General features: G+C 40.3%; 1 protein-coding gene across 4 annotated transcripts; it reads left to right on the forward strand.

Annotated features, from left to right (window-relative positions):
• Positions 1 to 1,192: 1,192 nt before the first annotated feature.
• On the forward strand, positions 1,193 to 22,068 carry copz2 (COPI coat complex subunit zeta 2). Of its 4 annotated transcripts, none has more exons than XR_002275546.1 (10): positions 1,193 to 1,321; positions 7,123 to 7,191; positions 10,021 to 10,105; positions 10,555 to 10,646; positions 11,615 to 11,670; positions 15,522 to 15,599; positions 15,858 to 15,909; positions 16,130 to 16,230; positions 16,768 to 16,806; positions 18,913 to 18,937. XR_002275546.1 is itself a non-coding variant. In XM_020608282.1 (10 exons), exons 1-10 carry the CDS (start codon positions 1,304 to 1,306, stop codon positions 20,928 to 20,930), a joined length of 570 nt encoding a protein of 189 aa, XP_020463938.1. In that variant the 5' UTR covers positions 1,196 to 1,303; the 3' UTR covers positions 20,931 to 22,068. The 4 variants fall into 4 exon arrangements, 3 of the variants coding, with proteins under 3 accessions (XP_020463940.1, XP_020463938.1, XP_020463941.1); XM_020608282.1 differs by lacking the exon at positions 16,130 to 16,230 and adding an exon at positions 20,883 to 22,068 and having other exon boundaries at positions 1,196 to 1,321; positions 18,913 to 18,945; XM_020608285.1 differs by lacking the exon at positions 16,130 to 16,230 and adding an exon at positions 19,018 to 19,874 and having other exon boundaries at positions 1,196 to 1,321; positions 18,913 to 18,945.
• Positions 22,069 to 23,902: the final 1,834 nt, after the last annotated feature.

A 23,902-nucleotide genomic window follows, 5' to 3' on the forward strand; every position in this document is an offset into this window, starting at 1 on the left:
TTGAATTGAAGTGCACTGATAAATAGCTGGAGTGCCCCTTCAAACAGGCTACTTTCTGCATCACCATCAATGTGTATTTCCCCTGTCCTTCAGTGTCATCTTTAGCCCTAAGCCAAACATCATCTTCAGCTTAAAATTGAACCTTCACTTGCACTGATTGATGCAAGTGTCACTAAATGCAGTGATATGACTTTCTGGTGTGTTTTAATAATACAGGTTGTCATGTTCCTAGGAAACATGTCACTAAATGCAGTGATATGGCTTTCTGGTGTGTTTTAATAATACAGGTTAACAATAAATTGGCCTACATGTCTAAATTATATGTAAGCTATCGGGTTTGGCTATTGGTCTTTTTATGGAATTTAGTTTAGTTTAGTTCCCTAAAGACCTCATAGAGCCTTACCATCCTAAAGGAGCACTTCGCTTTCAGAGGGCAGGTCTATTTGTGGTTCCTATAGAGTCTACAGAAGTGGAATGGGAGGCAGAGCCTTTAGCTATCAAGCTCCTCTCCTGTGGAACCAGCTTCCTGTCTCAGGTCAGGAGAAAGACACCCGTCTCTACCTATAAAATTAGGCTTAAAATGTTCCTTTTTGCTAAAGCTTGTATAGTTTTGGTGGGCTCAGGTGACCTTGAGCATTCTCTTGGTTATGTTGCTATAGGCCTAGACTACTGGGGCTCCTTCCATGATGCTCTGAGTTCTTTTCCTCTACTCCCCTGTCTTGTTTGTTGTGTCTTGATGCTTTTCTCTCTATGCACTCACCCCAACAAGTCGAGTCAGATGGCCTACCCACCCGGGTCTGTTGGATGTTTCTTCCATTAAAGGGATTTGTTTTTCTCTCTACTGTTGCCAAGTGCTTGCTCAAGGGGGATTTGTTGGAGTTTTCTCCATAATACTGAAAGGTCTAGACCTTACTATGTACAGTGCCTTGAGATGATTGTTGTGGTGAATTTGTGCCATACAAATAAAATTGAATTGAACTGAAAAATGGAATTAAAAAATGAAAAATGCCGATATTGTTTCACTTTGTTTTTTTAACGTTACATCATCATAGTCTCTTAGACATATACAAACACATCTCGATGAACTGTAAACCACAACAGCCCCCTGCAGAAGCAGTGACGTTTATTGTGAAAAACTAGAAAGCGCGAGGAGGAGGAGGATTGTCGGGAGCGCGCTCCGACGAGTTGTTGTATCTGGTTGGGCTGCTGCGGGAGCGCGCCCGGACGTTTTCGTTGATCTCGGTGTGACAGCTCAGAGCTGTCCACGTCAACACACCGAGCGAGCACGGCGGCAGCAGCAGCGATGGACTCCGCGTCTCTGGTAAGCCTCTACGGCGTTTCGACGGGCTCGGGAAGTGACACCTCTGGTTAGGGAGTGTTATGCGCTCGGCAGTTTGTGTAGCATTTTGTTACCGTTTACTGTTACATTTGTTGCATTATGGCAGTTTTGGTTGTGTGCAATACCGGAGAGAAGGAGGGAGAGAGGGAGGGAGGCAGGGCGTTTGGCTGCAGATTGCTTATAAGACAAAAACAGATTTTATTTCTCATTTAATGCGTCGCTGCGTGTCATCCTGTGGCCGTCATGTCATTTGACTGTGGAGGCGCAGGCCTGATTTGACCAGTGTTCCACATGCAGCAGCCAGCGCGTTTAAAAGCCACACTTTTCTCCTTCCATGCGGTTAAAAATAGTACAGACTATCAGTGCGGGTTACAGCGCCATAACTTGTTAGGGTGTTAAGTTAACTCCATTACAACACACTGATTGAGCCACAGCTGTTATCCACTTAACCACGCAGAGTCCAGCGCAGAGCGCAACAGGACCGTAGCTTCTGCTCCTGCACTGATCTCTCGTAGATGCCAGCAAAGAGACCCCGTGTGTCCATATCGCACATTAAGAGAAGCTGTGTAGGAGTGTGTGGTATAGTTAAAGCGGGTCTGGATGTTTAAACGCCTGCTTGTGTTGAGCATATGCACACAGATCGGTTGACGTGTAGCGCAGAGTAGGTGCCACGTCCACCGTTCTCTCTCTCTCCTCGTTTGCCTTGCGCACCATACTATCGCTCACTCCCTCACTCTTTAATCTCCACCTTTCTCTCTCCCTCTCTTCTTTTTTACATATTCCCCGTATGAACAGTTTGCTCAAATGTCTCGATGTCATTCTTTCATTTTCTCTCTTTCTCAGTACCGGAAAGTAACCAATAGGCTAAAGTTACAATACCTACGTAGTGTACTTAAGTAGCCTGCATTTTCGAGGTAGGCCTACTTCCTTTTAATGCTACTTCTACTTCACCATATTTCAGTGGGAGATAATTTAGGCTACTTTTAGCTCGCTGCATTCAGTTTTGGAGGTTGTATCCAGATTTGTACGGATCAAGTGTAAAAAATACTCCATTACAAGTGATTGTTTGGCTTTAAACCGCACAGAGGTTTGTGAGCATGTAAAGCTAAAAGTTGGATTTTCAGCAGGGATGCATTAACATGTGCATAATATTTATAGCTGGTTGACATTAAGCAAATTTATACTACTTTATTTACCGTTGGAGAATTATTCTGCTAGTGCATCATATTTTATAAGCTCATCATGTATTTGAATGAAACATTCATTCTGCAAATAGCTAGTAACTATAGCTCTAAAAGTTGAGTGGAAAGTACATTTACCACTGAAATGCAGTAGAGTGGAAGTATAAAGTAGCTTTAAATGAACCTACTCAAGTACTTCACTACTCTACTTCAGTTTGACAGATCATACTTTAATCTGCCTGTACTTTTATTTACTTAAGTGTAATTTTGAATGGCCAAGTTTTCTTTTTGCATATATTTAAATTGTATTTTGGTTTACATATATTGTTGTATACTGCTTTCTTAAGTTGCTCTTTCACATCTATTCACTAGATCTGGTGTTATTAAACCATGACAATATTTATCGTCGAGGTGAAAGCTGCCTTGCGATATCTGTACATAACAGAATAAGAGCAGCAGCTGGCATGATGGAGTGTGAGGGTGAAATTAGCATAAAAGATGTCCTTGCCACTTTGAATTTTTGGAAAGGAGTTCAGTTAGAAGGTCACACACAGCTTCAGTCAGAAGTTAGATGCTCATGCACAGTTATAAGGTCTGAAGAAACTCGTGAAATCATACAGGAGAGAAGCTGTTCACTAGAGTTTTTCACAAAACCTTTTACAGTGCTTGCATATTGTTGTCTTTTACTGCATATGATAATTCATACAGGCAGCATGGTAGAGCGGTGGTTAGTGCTGCTGCCTCACAGAAAGAAGGTTTTGGGTTCAAGCCCGGGGCCTTTCTGTGCACAGTTTGCATGTTCTCCCTGTGCCTGCGTGGGTTCTCTCTGACTACTCTGGCTTCCTCCCACAGTCCAAAGATATGCAGCTTAGGTTGATTGGTGACTCTAAATTTCCCGTAGGAGTGTGTGTGTGATTGTCTGTCTCTAAGTGTCAGCCCTGTGTTAGACGGGTGACATGTCCAGCCCCCCAACAACTCCCATCAGGATAAGCAGTATAGGTAGTGGGTGGATGGTAATTCATACTCAAAGTAGAACTGCAGTGATGTTCATTAAAGGGTGATTAGTTAAAACATTTCAGAATGCACCTGCATTGTTTTGCATTTTGTGACTTTGAGTTAAATAAAATGAAGATTTTTTTAATAATTGTGTTAAAATATCATCTTGTCTCATGACCCAAGTGTATCGTGACACCCCTACTGTTCACCGTTTTGGTGTAACTTTGTATTCTTCTCTGCTTTTTTCCATGTCTTTCCCTCTTTCCTCCTCACCTTCTCTCCCTGTCTGTGCGTTTGTGTTTCTCTCTGCAGGTATAATTTTGCATCAGTGTGGAAAACTAGTCAGAATTTTTGAGCACTTTATATTTTCACTTATTCAAATTTTTTACTTTGTAAGTAAAAGTAGCAAAAATGCAATATAAAACCATTCAAGTAACAGATTTGATTTGTCAAATTTAAACTTTCACAACAAGTTAATCTATCAACAAATAATTAATTTAAAGAAAAACACAATCGTTCTTTTTTTTTGTAACTCATAAGCCCACATAACATACCCATGCTCCAGTTATTTTGAAACTATATTGTGCAGTAAATGGCTGATGGTCCCACACCTGTGTCCGTGGACACAAACGGCTTCCTCCACACTTTCCCTTCTTGTCTCAGGTTCACTAGTTCATTAAAAATGCATAAAACAAACAATATTTGGACTGTGTGTGTGACAAAAGCATCAAATATGTTATAGGCTACTCATTAAATGCAGAATGAATAGTCCAATTTTAACATAAATCATTACATGATGTATTATGCATTCTTACACCAATAAATAGTGTTTTAAGAGTAGTCTAGCTGATCATATTCATTGATGTACAGAGCTCCAATTTACTTCACATTTAACATCCGCGCCCAGTTATGTACTAGTTAAACTACTTTGTTTACCAATTACAGCTAGGTCTGACTTCTCTCACCTTCTTCTCTCTGAACTTCTTCCTGATCTCAGCCTCCTCTAAAGAATTTTCTTATGTCCATTTCCAGGAGTCAGAATTGTCTGATTTGAAATAAGATCGCTGGTATAATTCAGAAACTTAAATTAGTCCCCATCACATACTTCAGTCCATTCTTTTCTTTTGTTTTGTCTGCCATTCATGGATTGCTGAGTGCGCACTGCAGCGCTCCAGCTACAACGTGCATGACGTACATATGTGCACACTGTGATGTACAAACCCTGACCACTGCTTTGATATTCTAGACAACAAATCTAATCTTTTCCCATTATTATTATTAATCTAAATTAATCCACTTCCAAATATAGGAGCTTGTTAAAACTTGAACGTGTGCATTTACTGGGGCACGTGCCCCAGTAAAAGGGGTCTAGTGATGCCTATGGCGCTGTCTAACATGTCGGTCCACAATATCCCATAGGTGTTCAACTGGCTGGTCACTGTGAAGGTCATAACATATGATTCACATCATTTTCATATTCATCAATCTGTTCAACGAGCCCTTGTGCCCTGTGGATGGGGCACTGTCATCCTGGAAAAGACCACTCATTTATTGAGGTTTTTCTAACTTGTCACCAGTCTGTAGTTCTCATAGCTTTGCTTTTTATGGAAGTATAGTTCTGCCAAAATGCTTGAGAGTGCGCAAAACAAGTTTTGAGTGCTATACAGTTTGCAAATCAGAATTTGAGAGTGTGCAGGTATGTATTTGTAGCTACAAGCATTTCTTCCGAGCAGTGTTACAATAGGCGTTCCAAACTGAACCAGAGGTGGGTCTGTCTCCCCTGTATACACATGCACAGGAATGAATTCTGAATGGCTTGTTCAAGATCACATTTCTACAAACAAGGAAAAAGGGAGAAAGGCAGGGGAGGACTTCTCACATTTGGTTTGTGTCTACACATACTGGAGAGCCATGTAAAGGTGGTGTTATGATCAAAAAGTGGATTGTACATAATAAGAGACCTTTAAAGGTGCTTTGTGGCATTACATCACCAACATATTCATGAGCATGGATGTGCATCCATGATCGTATTAACATTAAACTAAATGCAATACATAAAAAACCAAATAATAGAAAACTGGTACTATGGTCAGACACAAATATTTTTAATATTATTGTGTAAGTATTATTATCTATGTCAACTTTAACTACAAATAATTATAGGTGTATTAGTGATTTGGCTAATCTACTGATACACCAGCAATGCTTTAGTGTTGCAGAGAACAGTTGACACCTGTTGTGCTGAGAAAATTGTAGACAACTGCAGCCATTCGGTAACAAGAGACATCATCTTAGAGTTTTACTAAAGGTGTATGAATTCTAACCATTTGTACCAACGTTGAAATTCTGGCGACTCAGCTGTGTGGTTGGTTCTTTCAACATTTTGGTTCAATCTGAAATATCTTGACACATATTGGGTGAAATATGGTACCGATATTCTATGAATCTCATATTTTCTGAGACTGTTGTCATACCATGAAAATCTCATACTGTTGCAACCCTAGTGGTTATATTCTCTATGTATAAAAATGACAAAATTACTATTTCTGTATCACTTTTTTTTTTCTTAAACATTTTGGATTGCAAGCTCCTGGTCTAAGTTCTGTGATACACTCTGACTGTGAATCTATGCTAGTCAGTGCATAACAGAACTTTGTCCCGGGTCTGAAAGCTCTTCGCAAGGACGGACAGATGGATGAATGGAATGATACAGTAAGTGAAGTGTGTACAGGAGAATGTTAAAATATGGAACTTTGAAACAAACCTGGGTGATATACCAGAACTAAAGCTTGGCGATAAGGAAATGAATATAGCCTGGAGTCAAGTGTAGAAACTGGTTGGACTGTGTATGCCATGTGTAAATGAAGAGTAAATGCAAAGCAGGGTGTTCCTGGGAAAGCTGGTGTTAGGTTATTTCTTAGTTAGATAGATATGGATTAGAGATCTGTTGTCTAGAAATGTTTAGTGCAGACAGGGTGACTAGCTTTGCTGTAACTATTCAGCCTGCAGGGAAGACTGCAGGCACGCCAAGGTTACAGGAAAAGAGCTTTTAGGGTCAACTGTAATGCTAGTCTTAATATTTGTCTTAAAGTGTAAGGTTATGTCCAATTGTTTAGACACACACCACGAAAACAACAGTCACGCACCTTGACTTTTCCTCATGTTTTGGCTAAACGATAGAGCAGCTGCAAAGCTTGCTTATCGGGTGGCGTCACGGTTTGACGCCCCTTGTAGCATGGGCTAGCCCAAAAATGAATAATATTATATAGGTTGTTGGGTCCAGACATCTTCAGCTTTTCTGCTGCCTGCAGGCAGAGGAGTGAGAGAGCTCTGGACGTGTAATGTGAATTTTACCTGTGATCCTCTGAATAAACCAGCACGGTTATTTTTTATAAAATCTAAAGCAGTCTCTTTCGTCTCATTGAGAGTTCCTGGTTTGAAAGAACCGGAAGAAGCTACACAGAAATAATAGCTTATACTGGATATATTGATACTACACACTAGCCAGGTGTGAGAGGACTGGCTTTGACTGTAGCTGTGACTATACATCTGACATGTCTCTTTTTATCAGCAAACCTGAAATGTTCTTTCTGTTTATTGTTGCAGGAACCTTCCCTCTACACAGTGAAAGCCATTTTCATTCTTGACAATGATGGCAACAGACTTCTATCAAAGGTGAGGTTAAAGGACTATATCAGTGATCTCACATGTTTTAGCCCTTTAACTGCAAATTACCTGTATCTTATATCACAGCCACTTTAAATTCTGATTGGTGGAAGGTATGGACTTTTAGTAACTGGACACCTGCTGTTCTAAATGAATGCACCATTATTAACAACATTATAGACTGACTACATTTGGAATTTTGTATTCTCCTTTGGTTGGGTGGTTCAATACACCCCGCATAATTTATTATAATCATGGAACATACAACTTGTCAGATATTATCCCTGACTTACTTGACTGCTGACAATCCAAACATACAGTACACAAGTTTCATTTTATTTCAGTCATTTGTTCAAAATTGACACGTGGTGACTTTATTTATTTTGTTAGATATATTTGTAGTCCTATAACTACAAAATATTCAGGTTGCGGGTTTACATCCTACAGAACAGGCAGAGTGACAGAACTGATGGCGACTATAAACGCAGCGGTTGAGAGCTCTCTAAAATGAAACTGTACTCTGCTGTCCATCCATCCATTATCTATACCATTTATTCCTGAATAGGGTTGTGGGCTGGAGCCAATCCCAGCTGACAGTGGGCGAGAGACAGGGTACACCCTGGGCATGTAGAATAACAACTACCGTAAGCACACTCACCCGTATGGGCAATTTAGAGTCAGCAATTAACCTAAGCAGCATGTCTTTGGACTGTGGGAGGAAGCCGGAGTACCCGGAGAACCTTTTTGTCATGAGGCAACAGCGCTAACCACCGCACTGCTGTGCTGCCCCTTATTTTGTTGTTGTTTTTAATTGTGTTCTGGGAATTCAACCTCGGTGCATCAAAGGTGTTTCATTACACCCATGAATCGTTAATTCACATCAGGGCGATGCAGCAACAGGCTGGTGCTTTTCAGCACATCCATGGGATTCCATCGGAGATCACCAGAGCGAAGACACAAGTGAGGATATAGGACCGGTGTGCTAGTGCGGCAAAGGAGGAATCCTCACAGACCACCACTCCCCAGTCTCTTCGTCTCTAACGCAAGGTCTCTTAACAACAAAATGGATGACATAATGACACTTTGTTTATCATTATGGCCAACCATCCAGAAAAGTTGTGTGATGATCATCACTGAGACCTGGTTAAACCCAGGTGTCCCGGACGCAGCTATTGAGCTAGTGGGCCACTCTACACACCACAGTAACAGAGGCAGACTCCAGTAAAAGCAACAGGGATGGACTGTGCATCTACATGAAGAATTACTGATGCATGAATACTGCCATTACTGCCAGACACTGCTCTCCAGACCTAGAGTTGCTGGCAATTAAGTGCAGGCACTTCTATCTGCCACGGGAGATATTTATTGTTGTTACAGCCATGTACTGTATATACCACCGGACGTTATTGCTAACATATCACTCTGCTACATGTTAGCAGCAAACAACCCAATGCATATCCTGATGTGGTTTTTGTTGTGGCTGGTGATTTCAATCATGCCGACCTGAGGACTGTGCTTCCAAGGTTTGAATAACATGTCAAATGCCCAGCCAGAGTGGAAAACACACTGGACTGTGTTTAACACCCCCAAAGGCTATAGCGCCTCTCCCCTCTCTTAGCTAAGTGCTTTGAAATACCTGGGACATATCAAATGCACACTCTCCCCCACTTTAGACCCACATCAGTACTCATACAGGGTAAACAGATCCACATGCTGAGCGGACCATGAGCAGACCATGAGCACAGACACAAAATTTTGGCCTGCACACGAACATTGGCGTCAACCCTCACTGACCTGGGAAGATGATGAAAATTACATCACTCAACCTTGGCTGACATGTGGACATACAAAGCATGAATAGCCCTTTAACATTCAGTGTTCCAACATTTTGGAAAGTAGAGTAGAGAGCTCACTGAAAACAGTCGTACCACTCAAATGTCTGTGAATTAAATATAAAGCTGCTAACATCTATTACTTCTACCGCTTATCCAACCCCACACACGTTCACTCCTAGGGGCAGTTTAGAATCACCAGTCAACCTAAGCTGCACGTCTTTGGACTTTGGGAGGAAGCCAGGGTACCCGGAGAGAACCCACACAGGCACAGGGAGAACATGCAAACTGCACAGAAAGGCCCGGGGTCAGCTGGGGCTCGAACCTGGAACCTTTTTGCTGTAAGGTGACAGTGCTAACCACTGTTTCATCATGCTGCCGAAGCCACTAACAGCATTTTTTTTAAACTAGCTAAATCCAAAGCCTGGAGACTTGAAAATTCCGTGGGCCAAAGGCAACAAAAGGAGCACTTTTTTGTTAGTGCTTCCCAATAAAAGCCTGTGTTTCACCAGTTAAACTATTTTAATATGGAGCTGCACTAGGAAATGTCAGGTTAGTATTAATAATAACCTGAAAGAGTACACCTATTTTGCACTGGACTGCAACCTACACAACATACACTATAATACTGTTGGATTTATTATGGGCAATATTTAAAAAAAAAAAAGAATAGAATCACTGCAGAAGATCCCAAGATTTGAGTCTAATGTGGGAATGGTGGATTCTGCCACCAACAGTGAAAACTACTAGAGGCGGTTACTGAATGCAAATGCATTCAGTAACTATATCAAAAACAAAGTTTGTTTTTATGAAAATCAACAGTAGTACATTTTAATGGGCTCCAACATGCAAACCGGGTTGGACTGGTCCCCAGTGTAGAGGACACGTTTCCACACGACCTACTGTGCCATCTGTTCTACATGTTTATGACCCCAAAGGGAATGAAATCCTTTACCCAACAGCATTAGTACGCAAATTATTTCACAGTTTCATGTTTGTGTTTCAGTACTATGACCCCGAACTCTACCCCTCCATGAAGGAGCAGAATAACTTCGAGAGGAACATTTTCAACAAGACACACAAAGCAGACAGTAAGTTTCGCTCTTACACTTGTACTGTACAGGTCACCTGTTACACACTCTACCATTTAGTAGCCCAACACTAGTATGTGATACTAGCCCAAAGCAGTTTTTATGTCAGCCTGATTTCCACTATTATTTGACTGTTCAGAGAAACCTAATCAACACTTTCAGGTGCTTTTTGTTGCCCTGCACAATAAGTTTCCTTTTCAGGGAAAGTAGGATTCACAGTGCTGATACCCGAGTCCCTGCCCCTGGCCTCCTTATCACCCACACAAAATATTCCTTCTTTTCTTCTAAGCTCCTCCTTCATTCCTCCTTTTCTCCCCTCTTTCTTCTACCTGTCATGCTATATCCCCTCTCCTACTCAGTTTTCTTTCTTTTCACTCATATCTATAAAAGAGAAGTTTGTCTCTCTTACGTTTCACTGCTAACCCATCCCTCTCTCCTTCTCTGTCTAGATGAGATAGCATTCCTGGAGGGGATGACCATTGTCTATAAGTGCAGTATAGATCTCTTTTTCTACGTGGTGGGAAGTCCACAGGAGAATGAGGTAGGGAAAATTTAGCTCTCTCTGGTGAAACTGCAGTTTTTTTCTAGCCTGAGAAATTAATAATTATGATAATAATGAAGAATAAAATGATTTGAAAAACTGTCTCATGCCATGCAGAGGGATTTTATGTTCTGGTTCATCTGCAGATTAGTGCAACCATGCTAGTCCATCTCTCAGTACATTCTGACTGCCTTGTCTGTGACACTCAGTCCTAAGGCCATTGGTTCCTACTGAAGGGTTGTCAATTAAAATCATTCAGCCAAATACTCAGTATATTTAATATTAAAAAAGGCTCAGTAGTTTCCTTTAATTTTCCACCCAGGCACTCTATCGTTTAGCGTAGTTGCTCAAACAGCAGGAAATAGCACATTTGTTAGAGACATAGACAGAATACAGTATAAAGTGTAAGTAGCGAGATGTGGTGTCACCCGTTGGTTTGCATTGGTGCTGGTTTGTAGCCCAGAGCTGCAGCCTACAGTCAGTGCTAGGACCTTCCAGATAAAAAAAGTTTGGGGCATTGTGCTTGTCCTGCCACCTCAGGTTAATTACGACCATACTGAAATCACCAGCCATACTTCCCTGTGAAATGTTATCACATTGTGATTTCAGCCACTTGATAAATGTTAAGACACAAAGTTATGTTTGCTAACAGTATTGTCAAGTTCGCCTAATGTATAAAACACTAAAAATGCCACATTTGCACAAGGTGTGGAATCTCTCACTGATAATACTATCTATTAGCAGGATAGCTGGACTGTATAATGCAAACTGTATACACTTAACGCGCTAGTAATGTTAGTTCTGTCTACTGGTTGTGTAAACAGGCACAAAATGTGCCATCAAATGTGTATAATTTTTATTTTGCTGTATTTTGTCCTCAAGTGTCCATAACAAACTGATTGATGCAATTTTAAATTCAGATGTTGTCATCTCAGAATTGGCCTCTTGTTTTCTTTTTCTCTCTTTAGCTGATGTTGATGTCAGTACTAAACTGCTTGTTCGACTCCCTCAGCCAGATCCTCAGGTATGTTCACTCACCAAGCCTTAAATCAGTTGTGAGTCAAAGAATGAATGAATGAAACCAAAATAAAAAATAAAAAAAAGACCGCTCCAAACAGAGATTCACAATATTGTTTCCAGAATGCTTCTAATGAAGCCACTGTGATGTCTGACAGCTGCAGATATGTTACTGGAGTGACAATGAATTTGTAGACCTGCCTCTGTATAAATGTATAATTTTAATATTGAAGCTTTTGTCATGCACATTGTCTCAGCACCATCAGTGCTTCTCCACTCTAACACTGCCATTCCTCTGCCAGAGCATCTCAGAAAGATAATGGGGTCATGTTGAAACTGATATAAAATTCAGCAGCTGCGTATATGTCCTAACTGAAAGGCAATTGTCACCTAATTTTAAAAATAACATGTTAAGAGATATTAAAGGGATCAACAAATAGTGGAGCTGAATGATGTCAAAATGACGTCTAGTCCTCATTTTTCCTTAACATTTAAAAAGAAAAATGGAAGAATAGTTTGTCAAGCTGTGTGTGTTCACCTCATTCCTTCTGTTTGTACACTGTAAATTACACGCCAGGATCCCTCACTGTTGACTGCAACGTTAACAGCCAAACAACGGCTGCTGTGGTTGCTATGGGAACGAATGCAGTAGTAATGCAGAGTGTGAGTAATACAGAAATGGAGAGATAGTATTATTACAGTATGAAAGGCTAAATTGCTTTGTTTAGATTAAAAATGCAGATTTTATCATTACACAGTAAAATCAGTGAAGCTGCTGAATGGTGTCTTGAATTTAGTCCATGGGAGACATGATAGGTGGACTGTGGGATTAAAGCAACAGTTTGACATTTTGTTACAGTACTGTGATGACTTTTTTCAGTATCCAGTACTATAACGGGTTACAATTTAAAACTCACTAACTAATCCCAATAACAAAACAAACATTATCCACAGGTACATTCAGGAGTCCCCTGATTTATTCAAAGTACTACTAGTAGTATCGACGGTACTGGAGAGCAGAGTGCAGTCACTGAAGCTAGCTAAGCTTTCTATTGTATAGCTGCCTGTAGCGTCTAGTTTTCCATTTCTACATCTTGAATACAAAAGGAGACATGGGTGTGGAGGATTTGGACTTAGCAAAAATAATGCAAAGCGCTTTGTCCAGTGTTCAACTGAATTTCAGGCTATTGGTCAAAATTAATACCAGTGCACTTTCCTCCAATGTCAACTCTCTAAACTTCTCTTTGATTTGGGTACGTACAAGCTAATGTTAAGCTGAAACAATAGGTCACTGAACATCGAGGCATTATCTTATCAAATCTCTGGTAAAGTTAGTTAACCACAGTATTGTCAGCTCGACTGGTTACCACTTCCATTAAAATATATATATTGTGATTCACATGCAGGAAGTAGTGCATGCAGTAGTGCCTACGCTAGCTTACTGTTACATATTAACAGAACATAACAGAAAACTTTAATGTGTATTTGTGGTGTTTGGTCAGTATCTAATCCACTTAAAAAAGGTCAAAGTTTCTGTAGTCTTGTTTTCATGGTGAGGTTTTCAGCCACCTAACAGAGACACAAGTGGTAGGATAACATTTTAAACTTAGAACATTACCAAACTTTCAGAGTGCTGCTTGCACTGGCCACCACAAAATTAGGACCCTTATAGGTGTAGGGACGTCTCTACAATGAGCCAGACTGTCTGGTTCTTTGTTTCTGGTCCTTATGCTAAACTAGGCAAATCATAAACTTGCTTAAGCTCTGTAAATGCAGACACAGTGTTTAACATTCCCCAATGTAGAGGTTTTGAAGAAGCACTGAACAAACCCTGAGCAGAGTGGAGAGCACACATCCCTTGGGGGGCACCTGTGCTGATTGTCAGTGCTGGATGTGGTTTTCCCAGCCGCACCTGCTGCTTCCTGTCTGTCAGAAAGATGGTGATCCACTGACAGGTGGGAGTAGGCAGAGTGAGTCGGGTCAGTTTGGAGTGAAGGATGTCCAGGATGATGGTGTTGAACGCCAAGCTGAAGTCCACAAAGAGGACCTGTGCATAGGTCACTGGGGAGCTGAGGTGTTGCAGGATGTAATGCAGTGCCATGTTGACTGCATCATCCACTGGCCCATTTGTCTGGTAGGCAAACTACAGGGGGTCTATGATGGTGGGCCAACACCAGTTTCTCAAAGGACCTTGTAACTACCATGTAATAGTCATTCAGTCTGCTGACTGAGGGTTTCTTGGGAACCTGGATTATGGTGGAGTGTTTGATGCAGGAGAGGGCTTCACACAGCTCTATTGATCTGTTGAAGATGTGTGTGAATATGGGGTGATCAAGCTTTCAGGCAGGAGTGGGTCACACCATCTGGGACGGGTGCCTTTCTTATCTTTTTTTGTTTTTTAAAACGGCCATGCACATCCTTTTCATAGATCTCCAGGGGTTGGGAGCTAGGGGGAAGGGAGAAGATCACGGGGGGGAGCAGCTGCTGGGTCTGAGGTGAGGTGGATGAGGGGTATGGACTTCTGCTTCTCAAACTTACAGTAAAACGCATGCAGGTTGTATACCAGCTGATGGTATTCTACAGCAGGGGAGGGTGGTTTTCTGTAGCCACTGGTGTTTTGTACACTTCTCACACAGACAAAGGGCCATTGGCTGAAAACCGGTTTTTCAGCTTTTTGGAGTAGCTCCTCTTTGCTGCTCTGATCTCCCTTGCCAATGTGTTCCTGGCCTGCCTGTACAGGATCCTGTCCTCTACCTCTCTAGGCCTCCTCTTTGGCACAATGAAGCTGCTTGAGTTTACTGTGAACCAGGGCTTGTTGCTCTATGTGCAGAAGGTCTTGGTGGGCACACACACTTCCTCACAAAAGCTGATGTATGTCACAGTGTCAATGAGTTCATCCAGGTCTGAAGAAGCACCCTCAAATACATTGCAGTCTGTGTAGTTGAAGCAGGCCTGTAGCTCTGACTTTGCCTGTTCAGTCCGTCACTTCACTGTTTTGATCACAGGCTTTGCAGCTTTCAGTTTCTGCCTTTATGTTGGGATGAGATGGACCATGCACTGTTCAGAGAGTCTAAGGGCTGCATGGGGGACAGAGTGATAGGCGTCTTTTATTACCGTGTAACCGTGGTCCAATATGTTTTTGTCCCAGGTGGGACAACCGACGTGCTGTCTGTATTTGGGCAGTTCATGGGTGGGATTTGCTCTGTTAAAATCGTCTAGAACAATGAGTGGAGGGTTGGTTCCATGGTAGTTATCTATTCAGCCAGGTGCTGTAGTGTGCTGGTGTGGGTCTGCGGGCTTATATAAATTCTGACTACAATGAATGAATTCTCTGGGAGGCTAAAATGGTTTGCAGTTGATGAAAGAAGTCTCTAAGTCCATGTTGCAAGTTTTTTCTAGCATCGTCATATCTTTGCACCAACCTTCATTTATGTAGAAACAGATTCTGCGTCTTCTCGTTTCCCCAGGTAAATCTAGATCTGCTCTGTATACCTGGAACACCAGTATTTATATTGCGTCCGAGACGGAGTCGTGTAGTCTCCTTGAAGCATAGAGCATCAGAGTGTGAGAAGTCAGAGTTAGTCTGGTTGAAGAACAGGAATTCATCCGTGTTAGCTAAAGAGCAGAAATTCACTAGATGGATACAATAGACAGGAGTAGCGTCCAGGTCCTTTTCTGTAATTTAACCAGGGTGTTTGGAATGAGTTGTCTGATGTTTAGAAGCTCTTCTCTGCTAAAGTTAATCCAGGATGGGTTGCAAAAGACTGAGAGAATGAGGAAAACAACAAACACATGAGAGAGTGCACGATCGAGGCAGCCATCTGCCATCTTGATCTGTTTTTATGTTATTTCCTGTAGGAAAAATGTGGAGAGGAGGTGTTTACTAGAAAACATGGAAGGAGCATTCCTAGTCGTGGATGAAATCATTGATGGAGGGTAAGAGGGAAATAATGTTTACAGCAGCTTACAAGTACAGGACAATATGTGCAAATGTTTAACTGCCACACATCCACTCTACATAAGATTTACTGTGCACTCAGTCTAGCTAACCTATGGGCTAGGGCTGCAGTTATTTTCAACATCATTAAACGTATTGATCATTTTTGGATAAAGTCTCAAGTCACTGTAAGAAAATGGCCTTAGTCATGTTTGTGCTGTACTTGTGTCTGACTGGTTGCTTAATCGTGTTGCCAGGGTGATTCTGGAGAGTGACCCCCAACAGGTTCTGCAGAAGGTCAGCTACAGGGTAAGATGACTGTCAGTTATTCCCAGCTACCAATCATTTCAATTTATTCATTTGTATTATTGTAATATATATGTAAAACAACTGCTATATTCTATGACCGTCAGAGCAGACTCATTCTGTAGCTTCCTGCAGTTCTCTCATTGACTTGGTTCCTCTTGTTACCTGTTTTACCTTTCTCCCTCTTTCCTTCTCCCATCTCTCTTCTTCTGATTGGTGTCAGCTAATGTCAGAGCCAGCCTATGGCTTCGTCCTGTTCGATTACATCACCGGTAACCTAGAGGGACAGACAGACAAGCGGCAGCTGCAGTAGTCAGACAGAGGGTGAGGGACAGAGCCAAAGAGAAAGTGGAGAGAGAGAGAGACTGAATGCATGAGAGTGAGATAATCATTGTGGAGGGACAAAGGAGACAGATGAGGTAAATGCATGGTGAGAGAGCATGCTGACTATATAACAAGGCTGGCCAAAATTCTTTCTGCTGGTGGTGCTAGAGGAAAAAGTCAAGGAAACACAGAGTCATTAGACTATGTTCTCTGGGGACTGTGAACGCCTGTGCAAAATGTCATGGAAACATATCCAACAGTTGTTGAGCTATGGAGTCTGTGGAGTGACAGACAGACCGACATGGCCAACCTTGGAGCCACAGCATGGTTTACAGTTCTAATATGAGTTGTGATGGGCTGAGCTGTTAACCAGTTTACTTTCACTGTTACTGACCTACACTATGTAGTGGTGTTTCCACAGATGTAATGGTTTTGGCAGTGGTCTGCTTGTGTATTGTGCATGTGTGTGTATCAAGTATTTTGTGCGACTTGTGCATTTTTCTCTTGTACGCTCAGTGATGTTATTTTATTTTACAGGCTGATGAGAACCCATTATCTGAACAGAGTGTGGCCCAGGTAACTCACACACATGTGTAAATGACACTGATAGAGTTGCACATACATGTATATACAGTAAATATACACTACATACAGACAGGTACACACATGTCACATATATGGTGAATATTGATTTCATGCACCCATTATTTCCTTGGAAGCACAATAACATTTTGTCTTTTAACTTCCTGTCTACTCCAGAACTGTAAACATGTCACATCGCTGCTTGTGACCACTACATGTGAGAAATCTAGCAAACATATGACAACTTGTATAATGTAACATACATATTATAATGTCAAAGATCTCCAGAGGTGGAGGAAAATAAGAAATTATTTTCAAAAGCAGCCTGACAACCACTTACCACTAATCAGATAGCTCAGTAGTTCTACAGAACGCCGGACCAGATGGGTAGATTTAATCTTTTTATCGAGTTGTTCCTGCTGCTGTTATTAGTCAGGACCGATCAGAATGTGTTGGTGGGTGTGGCTTCATAAAAGATAAGGCTGGTCATTTTCTGTAAGCACTCCCGTGCAGAAACTAGAACCAACAATGATTTGTTTCTACTCACAAATAATGCATGTCAGCCTGTCAGAACTGGATTAACTTGTTCATCTGTACCATAGACCTCCACTGTTAATCAAAAGCAATTAATAACAGGGAAACACACCGCTGCACAGGTTGACATGTTTCCTCATTACAAAACACAAGGCCCTAATATTTTTTAAAAATGTTGACCCAAAGGCTTTGAACAGCCATAACCTTTTACAGCATCTGAAGTAAGTAACAGTCGAGGGTCCATGCACAAGTTCTCCGGATATTCTTAACAAATATCAGGGTCTTATGTTTCGGAATGAGGAAACATGTCACCCAGTGCAGCAGTGTGTTTTCCTGATGTGTTTGTAATTGTTTTTGAACAGCAGACGAGGTCTATAGGTAGACGTGGCTCATTGTGGGTTTTATTGACAGCTAGATTCATGCAGTGATGTCTGCTGCATAGAATCATTTAATGACTGAAGCCAGCAAAACTGCCTGTCAAACAGGTACTATAATTAGAGCTTGGCACCCTGGAGACAAACGCCATTTTGGCTGTTTGAAGAGACATGACTCAAATAAACACTACTGTAAAATAAGTTGGTCATAATGATGATGTGTCCTCATCTTAAAAAGAAAAGGGTTCTTCTGCATGTCCTTGTCACAGCTAATGACAGAGCTCTGCCCTCTGCTGGACAACACTGAAGTGCAATACACCTCATTCGTTGTGATTTGATTTTAAAGTGGCATGGAAAATTTGTCACAATGAAAAACAGTCTGTTCAGTTATTTAAGACAAATGGCTATATAATTATGATTTAATCCTTTTCAAAATTTAACTATGGCAATTACATACAAACGCAAAAACAAGTAGCATACAGTATGTATGTATGTATTAAACACACCATTACCAGTAGAAGGTACTAGGAAAGTATGCATTAAAGGAATGTCATTGGACAGTCCTGGCAGATGTTACATGCAATGCATTATGGTTGTTGTAGGATTTTCTGCTTTGGAGCATCAAGGAAATGAACTATTAGTTTTCTCAGTTTTCTCTCACTATAAGGCAACAATTTTACAAATTAGCCTTGTGGCACATCACAAATGAAATGGAGGTCTTGTTGCCAGTGAAGTGGACCAGAAGTTAAAAGATAAAAATAAATGTAATGAGCAAACTGTGTGGGCTGCATGAGGTCAAAAAAGCTTGCATGCAGACACACACACCCTCTCACAGATAGACAGGTGTGTGTGTGTGTATGTATGTATGTGCATATATATATATATATATATATATATACACACACACAGTGTAGTATTAATATTTGCCACCTAACATACAGTGTTGGGCCTACACATATAGTAAATCCTGCAGCAGAAACACGCACGTGCATGTTCACTCTGCAGTTGCTGCTAGCATTGCATGTTAGCAATGATTATCAGTAAAATCTTTATTTTATTTATTTTAATAACACTCCATCACATTTGTTGCTTCACAATGCAGTAATTTCTTTAACTAAATGTTTTTTTAATATGCTTTCTTCTGGTGATATGCTGATATGCTTCTCTTTATCTGTTGCATTAACCGTCACAGCACATAACAGAGAAACTGGCTCTGACCTCTAACGTAAGTCTTTACTAACTTCACAAAGCCTATTCTGCTTTAGCAATGCATAACATTGTGGTCAACCACATCTAGGCATGATAAAACTTCAACAAGAAATCACCAAACCAAAGAAATCAACAAGACTATATCACTAATGGGACAATGATGACTTTTAAAAGCCACAGTGATGAACATCTCCAGAACGAGACTGATGACATTACACTCATCAACGCAGCACTGCACTGTTGTGTGTTGTTCACTGGTGGTGGAAGTATTCAGATATTTAATTTATTTGTAATATCCTATTATGAGTTGTAATTTTGTATTTAAAAAAACTGCATCTGTAAAGTAACTTTAAAGCCATCAACTAGTGAAGTAAATACATATATTTCAATCTGCACTGGATACTGACACGCTCAAGGAAAGTATAGGACGCACCAACCCAACAGTGGAAAAACAGTAAACAGATGAAAGTGGAGAACTCTGCATGGGCCTGATGCAACTTCATTTCTCAGGATTCCATCCTGCAGTGAATGTCCTGGCCTCTATGCGCCACCTGCTGTCAGAATGGGGAATGGACAGCAGCCTTAGTGCTGAAAAGAGGTCTGGGTTTAAATTGAAGGACAGGGGAGTACACCAACAGTGGCCAGTTAGTGTTGGTCAGAGGAGGAGAGAGATGATCACCTCTGCCTCTCACCAAAAAAGTGAGACATGGACACTTGTGGGGTATTTAGACCATGATGAAATAATTCAGCAGTTATTAGAAATAGGAAAGTTCCTTTCCCTGTGAATATGAGTAAAATATAATGAATGAAATGGTTCTGAGAATGATGTTAGTCCACACAGGCTGACCGACTGTGCACACTGTTGAACAGAAATTACAAGGAGGTTCGAATCTTGGTGCCTGCAGTCCACATGTCAAAGTCCTGGGGCAAGACACTGAACCCCAAATTGCCCCCGATGGTTAGAGCCATCGGTGTGAGTTGGTGCTGCAGATGGCTGCCTCGGTTCTGAAATAAATTCCTTGTGTGTAACATACTTGGCCAAATAAAGATGATCCTTACAAGCTGTTCAGTAGTACTTCAGATTACACAGTTGTTAAAATTAGCTCTGCCTTTACCAACTGCAACATTAGATGTCATGAACTCAATAATGCACCAGTAATAATAATCCAATAATATGATGTACATTAATATGAAATGTGCCATTTGGTATAATGAGGACTTGTGGTACTTGAAGTATATCTTGTTAAGTAACTTTTTGAATGAATGACTTTTACTTGTAAAAGATTATTTTTACATTGTGGTATTGTTACTTTTGCTTAAGTAAAGAATTTGAGTACTTCTTCCACCACTGACCTAATGTAAATGTTACAGTTTACAGTATATCATGTTGTGCTACTTCAACATGGTGATATGAACCGGCACGTTGCTGCCTGGTCGTCTGACCTCTAGTGGTTGATCCTTAGTACTGCAACATTATACAAGTCTGTTCTTGAAACATTTATTGGAATTAATAGAACTGTCTCCAAATATATGTTTTATCTTTAGCATGAATACTGTATGAAAAACAACAACGTGTAAACAAAACTATACTGGTATTTCAGGGTTTTTTCACCTGAGCTGAGCATGCAATTGCTTAAAACCAACGATCATTATGAAAACAAATATATTTAATGAGTCATAAATGATATGTTGAATTGAGGTGCATTATTATCATTATTGTTGTTGTTGTTGTAAAGCAGTTGTATGCCATTCAAAGAAAACAAATTTCAAAATGATCAGTATTGGCTATCTGTGAATAAGCCCATTATAATGATGTAGAGTCAGTGTACCTGACATGCACAACAATTTTCTTTAGAAAATGCCTTTGTAGTTTATACTTTACTACATTATAATGAATTTTTATTATTTTGCTAAGATGCTGTATTATATGTTTTAATTCTTTGTTTTTTCCAGGTTCTGCAGTCAGCCAAGGAGCAGATCAAATGGTCCATACTGAAATGACTTCAGCCAGAAAATTTTAAGATTATTAGCAAAGGTTCCCAAAGCTATTTTTATAGGAATAGACTAAAGGGACAGTTGTTACAGGCCTGTCAGATAGTAGGCTATAGCGATTACCCGGTCAGCAATAGGATATTGCTTGTGCAGTGACATTGAGTTGCATTGTGTTAGATTAATTTATCTGGTTTGAGAGTTGCGTGATCGGGTAGAAGTTGCATTTACATGAAACAGACCAGATATTCAAACAGGTTTTACAAATGAAATGTAAAGACTGAAGAGTTCAGCCGTGCTTCTGCACAAGACTGGCCAGTTACCAAATACCAAACTAATCAATGAAAACACGTGATCAGTTTTATTACTTTTCTTTTGGTGGAGCAGGATCTTCCACTTATATTTCCTCAACACATGATTGTAGGCTTTATTCGGGCTGCTTTGCACATTGGTGATTTACACAGTTTTATACACGAAAGTTTTGTTTTCCATAAAAATGCTACACGTTTGAATAATTTTGGAACAGTTGTTATAAAAACTATGCTGCATCCTGTAAAATGTTACTATTTGTGTGTTTGTATCGCCTTGTGAGTGAGTAGTTTAACTAAACATTATCATCAGTAAAGCTAAGCTGGAAAAAAGAACTGACACAAACACTACTTCTGCACATCTCTGCCAATTCTGACATTGTTCATGCACTGAATGTTGTAGTTTAATAAAGTCTTTATGTTCTGACTGTATGTAGGTGCCTTATAGGGATTGCAAACTGATGAGAAGTGTAGTAATACTATACGATACTAAGCAAATGTTACCAGTCTGTGTGAGATAATATGATACTGGCAATGTGTGACTTGCTGTGACATGAAGATAAATTAATAGCTATGTTGATCTTTATAATCAATGGGACCTCAAAGAATATGCAGGGTTTTGTGGCCAGAATGGGAAAGCATAGTGTCTACATTATTGGTACAGTGCGAGTTAAACATGGTAAATGATATTAAATATCTGTAATCTGAAGAAAAAAAAAAAGAAAAAAGCCAAAGACATACTAATTATTTTGTTTATACTTAAATGTTACTGAACCAAACTAAGTGTCAATTTGTCTGTCTACCATTTGTGAGACTTGCAGTAAAACTCTATTTGAAGTCTGTTTCCTCTTTGTTTGTTTGTTTCTAATTCAGTATCAGTCAAACAGTTGTCTGACAAAACGTTAAAATACTGTCGATGGCAAAAGCATAACTCGTTTGTTCAAAATCCACATCCTGGTAAATATTAATGAGAAACTCAGAGCTGTGGGTGTGGTCAGTGGTGTTATTGGTAGAAACCTGGTGACGTCATGAGTCATGTGCTTGCACTCCTCCAGCCAATGGTTCGTTCAGGTTTTATTTCCCAGTAATGCGATTGGTTTTCTGCCTCCTCCTTTCACAAATAGGCCCCTGAACACATGACGGACATGAAAACTAGAAAAGCACAGAGAGGCAGTAAGTAGAGTGTATGACCGCAGGAAATAAGAGCCGTGGCTATGGGTAATATTCATTTATTTATCCTCAAAACTCTCAAACCACATGATCAAAACTTAATTTACTCCAAAAACCTGTAACATTTCTTTAGAAGCTGATTTAAACTTGTTATTATAAACCTAATTTTACAAAGGATCATTATATACGAAGTGTGGTAGTTTTCATCATAGAACCAGCATTTTATATGGTCTAGGCACAGCTGGATTTGTTAAACCGGCCTATTAGGACTCAAACTCTGCGCTACTGGCTTCAATACTTTTGCACACATATGCATTGTTACAAGTATTTGCACAACTTATTGAGACAGAGTGTAGTTTCTGTTTTTGTTGTCACGCCCTCGTTTGAAACCACAGTAACTGACTGATTTTATTATGATCAACAGGTAACAATGGAGAAACGCAAGGCCAGCCTTGTCCAAGCTCCTGCTGACAAATCAGATTCGTGAACATTTGTCACAGCAGGAAAGTCAATTAAATTTAATAAATGGGCCTATAAAAGTAGGATCGCACTCAATGACAAGATCTTACTTTACAACAACATTATTGGGAGAACGCACTAACTGTTCATGTGCGTGGCGGAACGTAGTGCTCCAGTGGAGATGCCACTCGGCCAGGATTATTAATCATCACATCACATCTTAGTAGCATCGTTCAATAAGAGTTGGACTTGGAGACAAAGTTAAGACAGAGCCAAGATGAAAGAATCATCATAACGACAGACTATACTGCGCCAGGGCGAAAGGATGTTCTGATCAAATCATTTATTTATGATGTTTGACTGGTATTTGAAGTCACTTGGTAGAGATATATGAGAGGCGTTAGCTCTCACTGAGTGTTTGTGACAGGGTTGTGCATAGATACTATTTATATGTAAACTTACATTTGACCCGCTTTTATTATCATAGGTATGATTTAAAGTTGTGTTACTGAAAATGCCCAACAACCCTCATGCATTACAAATTAAGCAAAACAGTCAAACCAAATTGGTCCAAATTAACTGAATACTGAAAACAAGTGGGGCAGACTCTCCTTTCCTTTTCACCTGCCAAGCTTCTCTTATACGGATTCAGATAGATAGTCTAGTTGTATAATTTACCAAAAACAAAAATAACAGAACCACTTTAAGACTTAAATTTTTATTGTATCTGTTGTTACATTCACAGTTTAGTTAAAAGTAGGAGGAAGTTCGATTTTGAAAGTAGATAACCAAAGAAATCCCATCCTTTCCTTCTGAACAGTTTGATTCAGTGTGGAGAAAGCAACCACCTCCTACCTTTATATGTGCACCATATAGCAGTCTGAGAGTGTGAGAGTTTCTCAGTGTGTTGTTTGATTTTTGGGAGGGGGAGATTATGTTTTAGCGACATCATTAGAGAGATGTGTACAGGCAGGAGGTAGAAAATGAGCAAGTATGACTGAGAGCTTATGAGGAGGTTGACATGAAAGTTGTTTTTTGGGCCTTACA

Source organism: Monopterus albus, unplaced genomic scaffold, assembly GCF_001952655.1.
Source record: "Monopterus albus unplaced genomic scaffold, M_albus_1.0 scaffold92.1, whole genome shotgun sequence".
NCBI classification, from domain to species: Eukaryota; Metazoa; Chordata; class Actinopteri; order Synbranchiformes; family Synbranchidae; genus Monopterus; species Monopterus albus.

Bases quoted from the DNA above. Each gene is read 5' to 3' on its own strand.
- copz2 (XM_020608282.1), top strand. The intron at 10,106-10,554 runs GTAAGTTTCGCT...TTCTCTGTCTAG, and splicing joins CAAGACACACAAAGCAGACA to ATGAGATAGCATTCCTGGAG. The intron at 11,671-15,521 runs GTATGTTCACTC...TATTTCCTGTAG, and splicing joins TCCCTCAGCCAGATCCTCAG to GAAAAATGTGGAGAGGAGGT.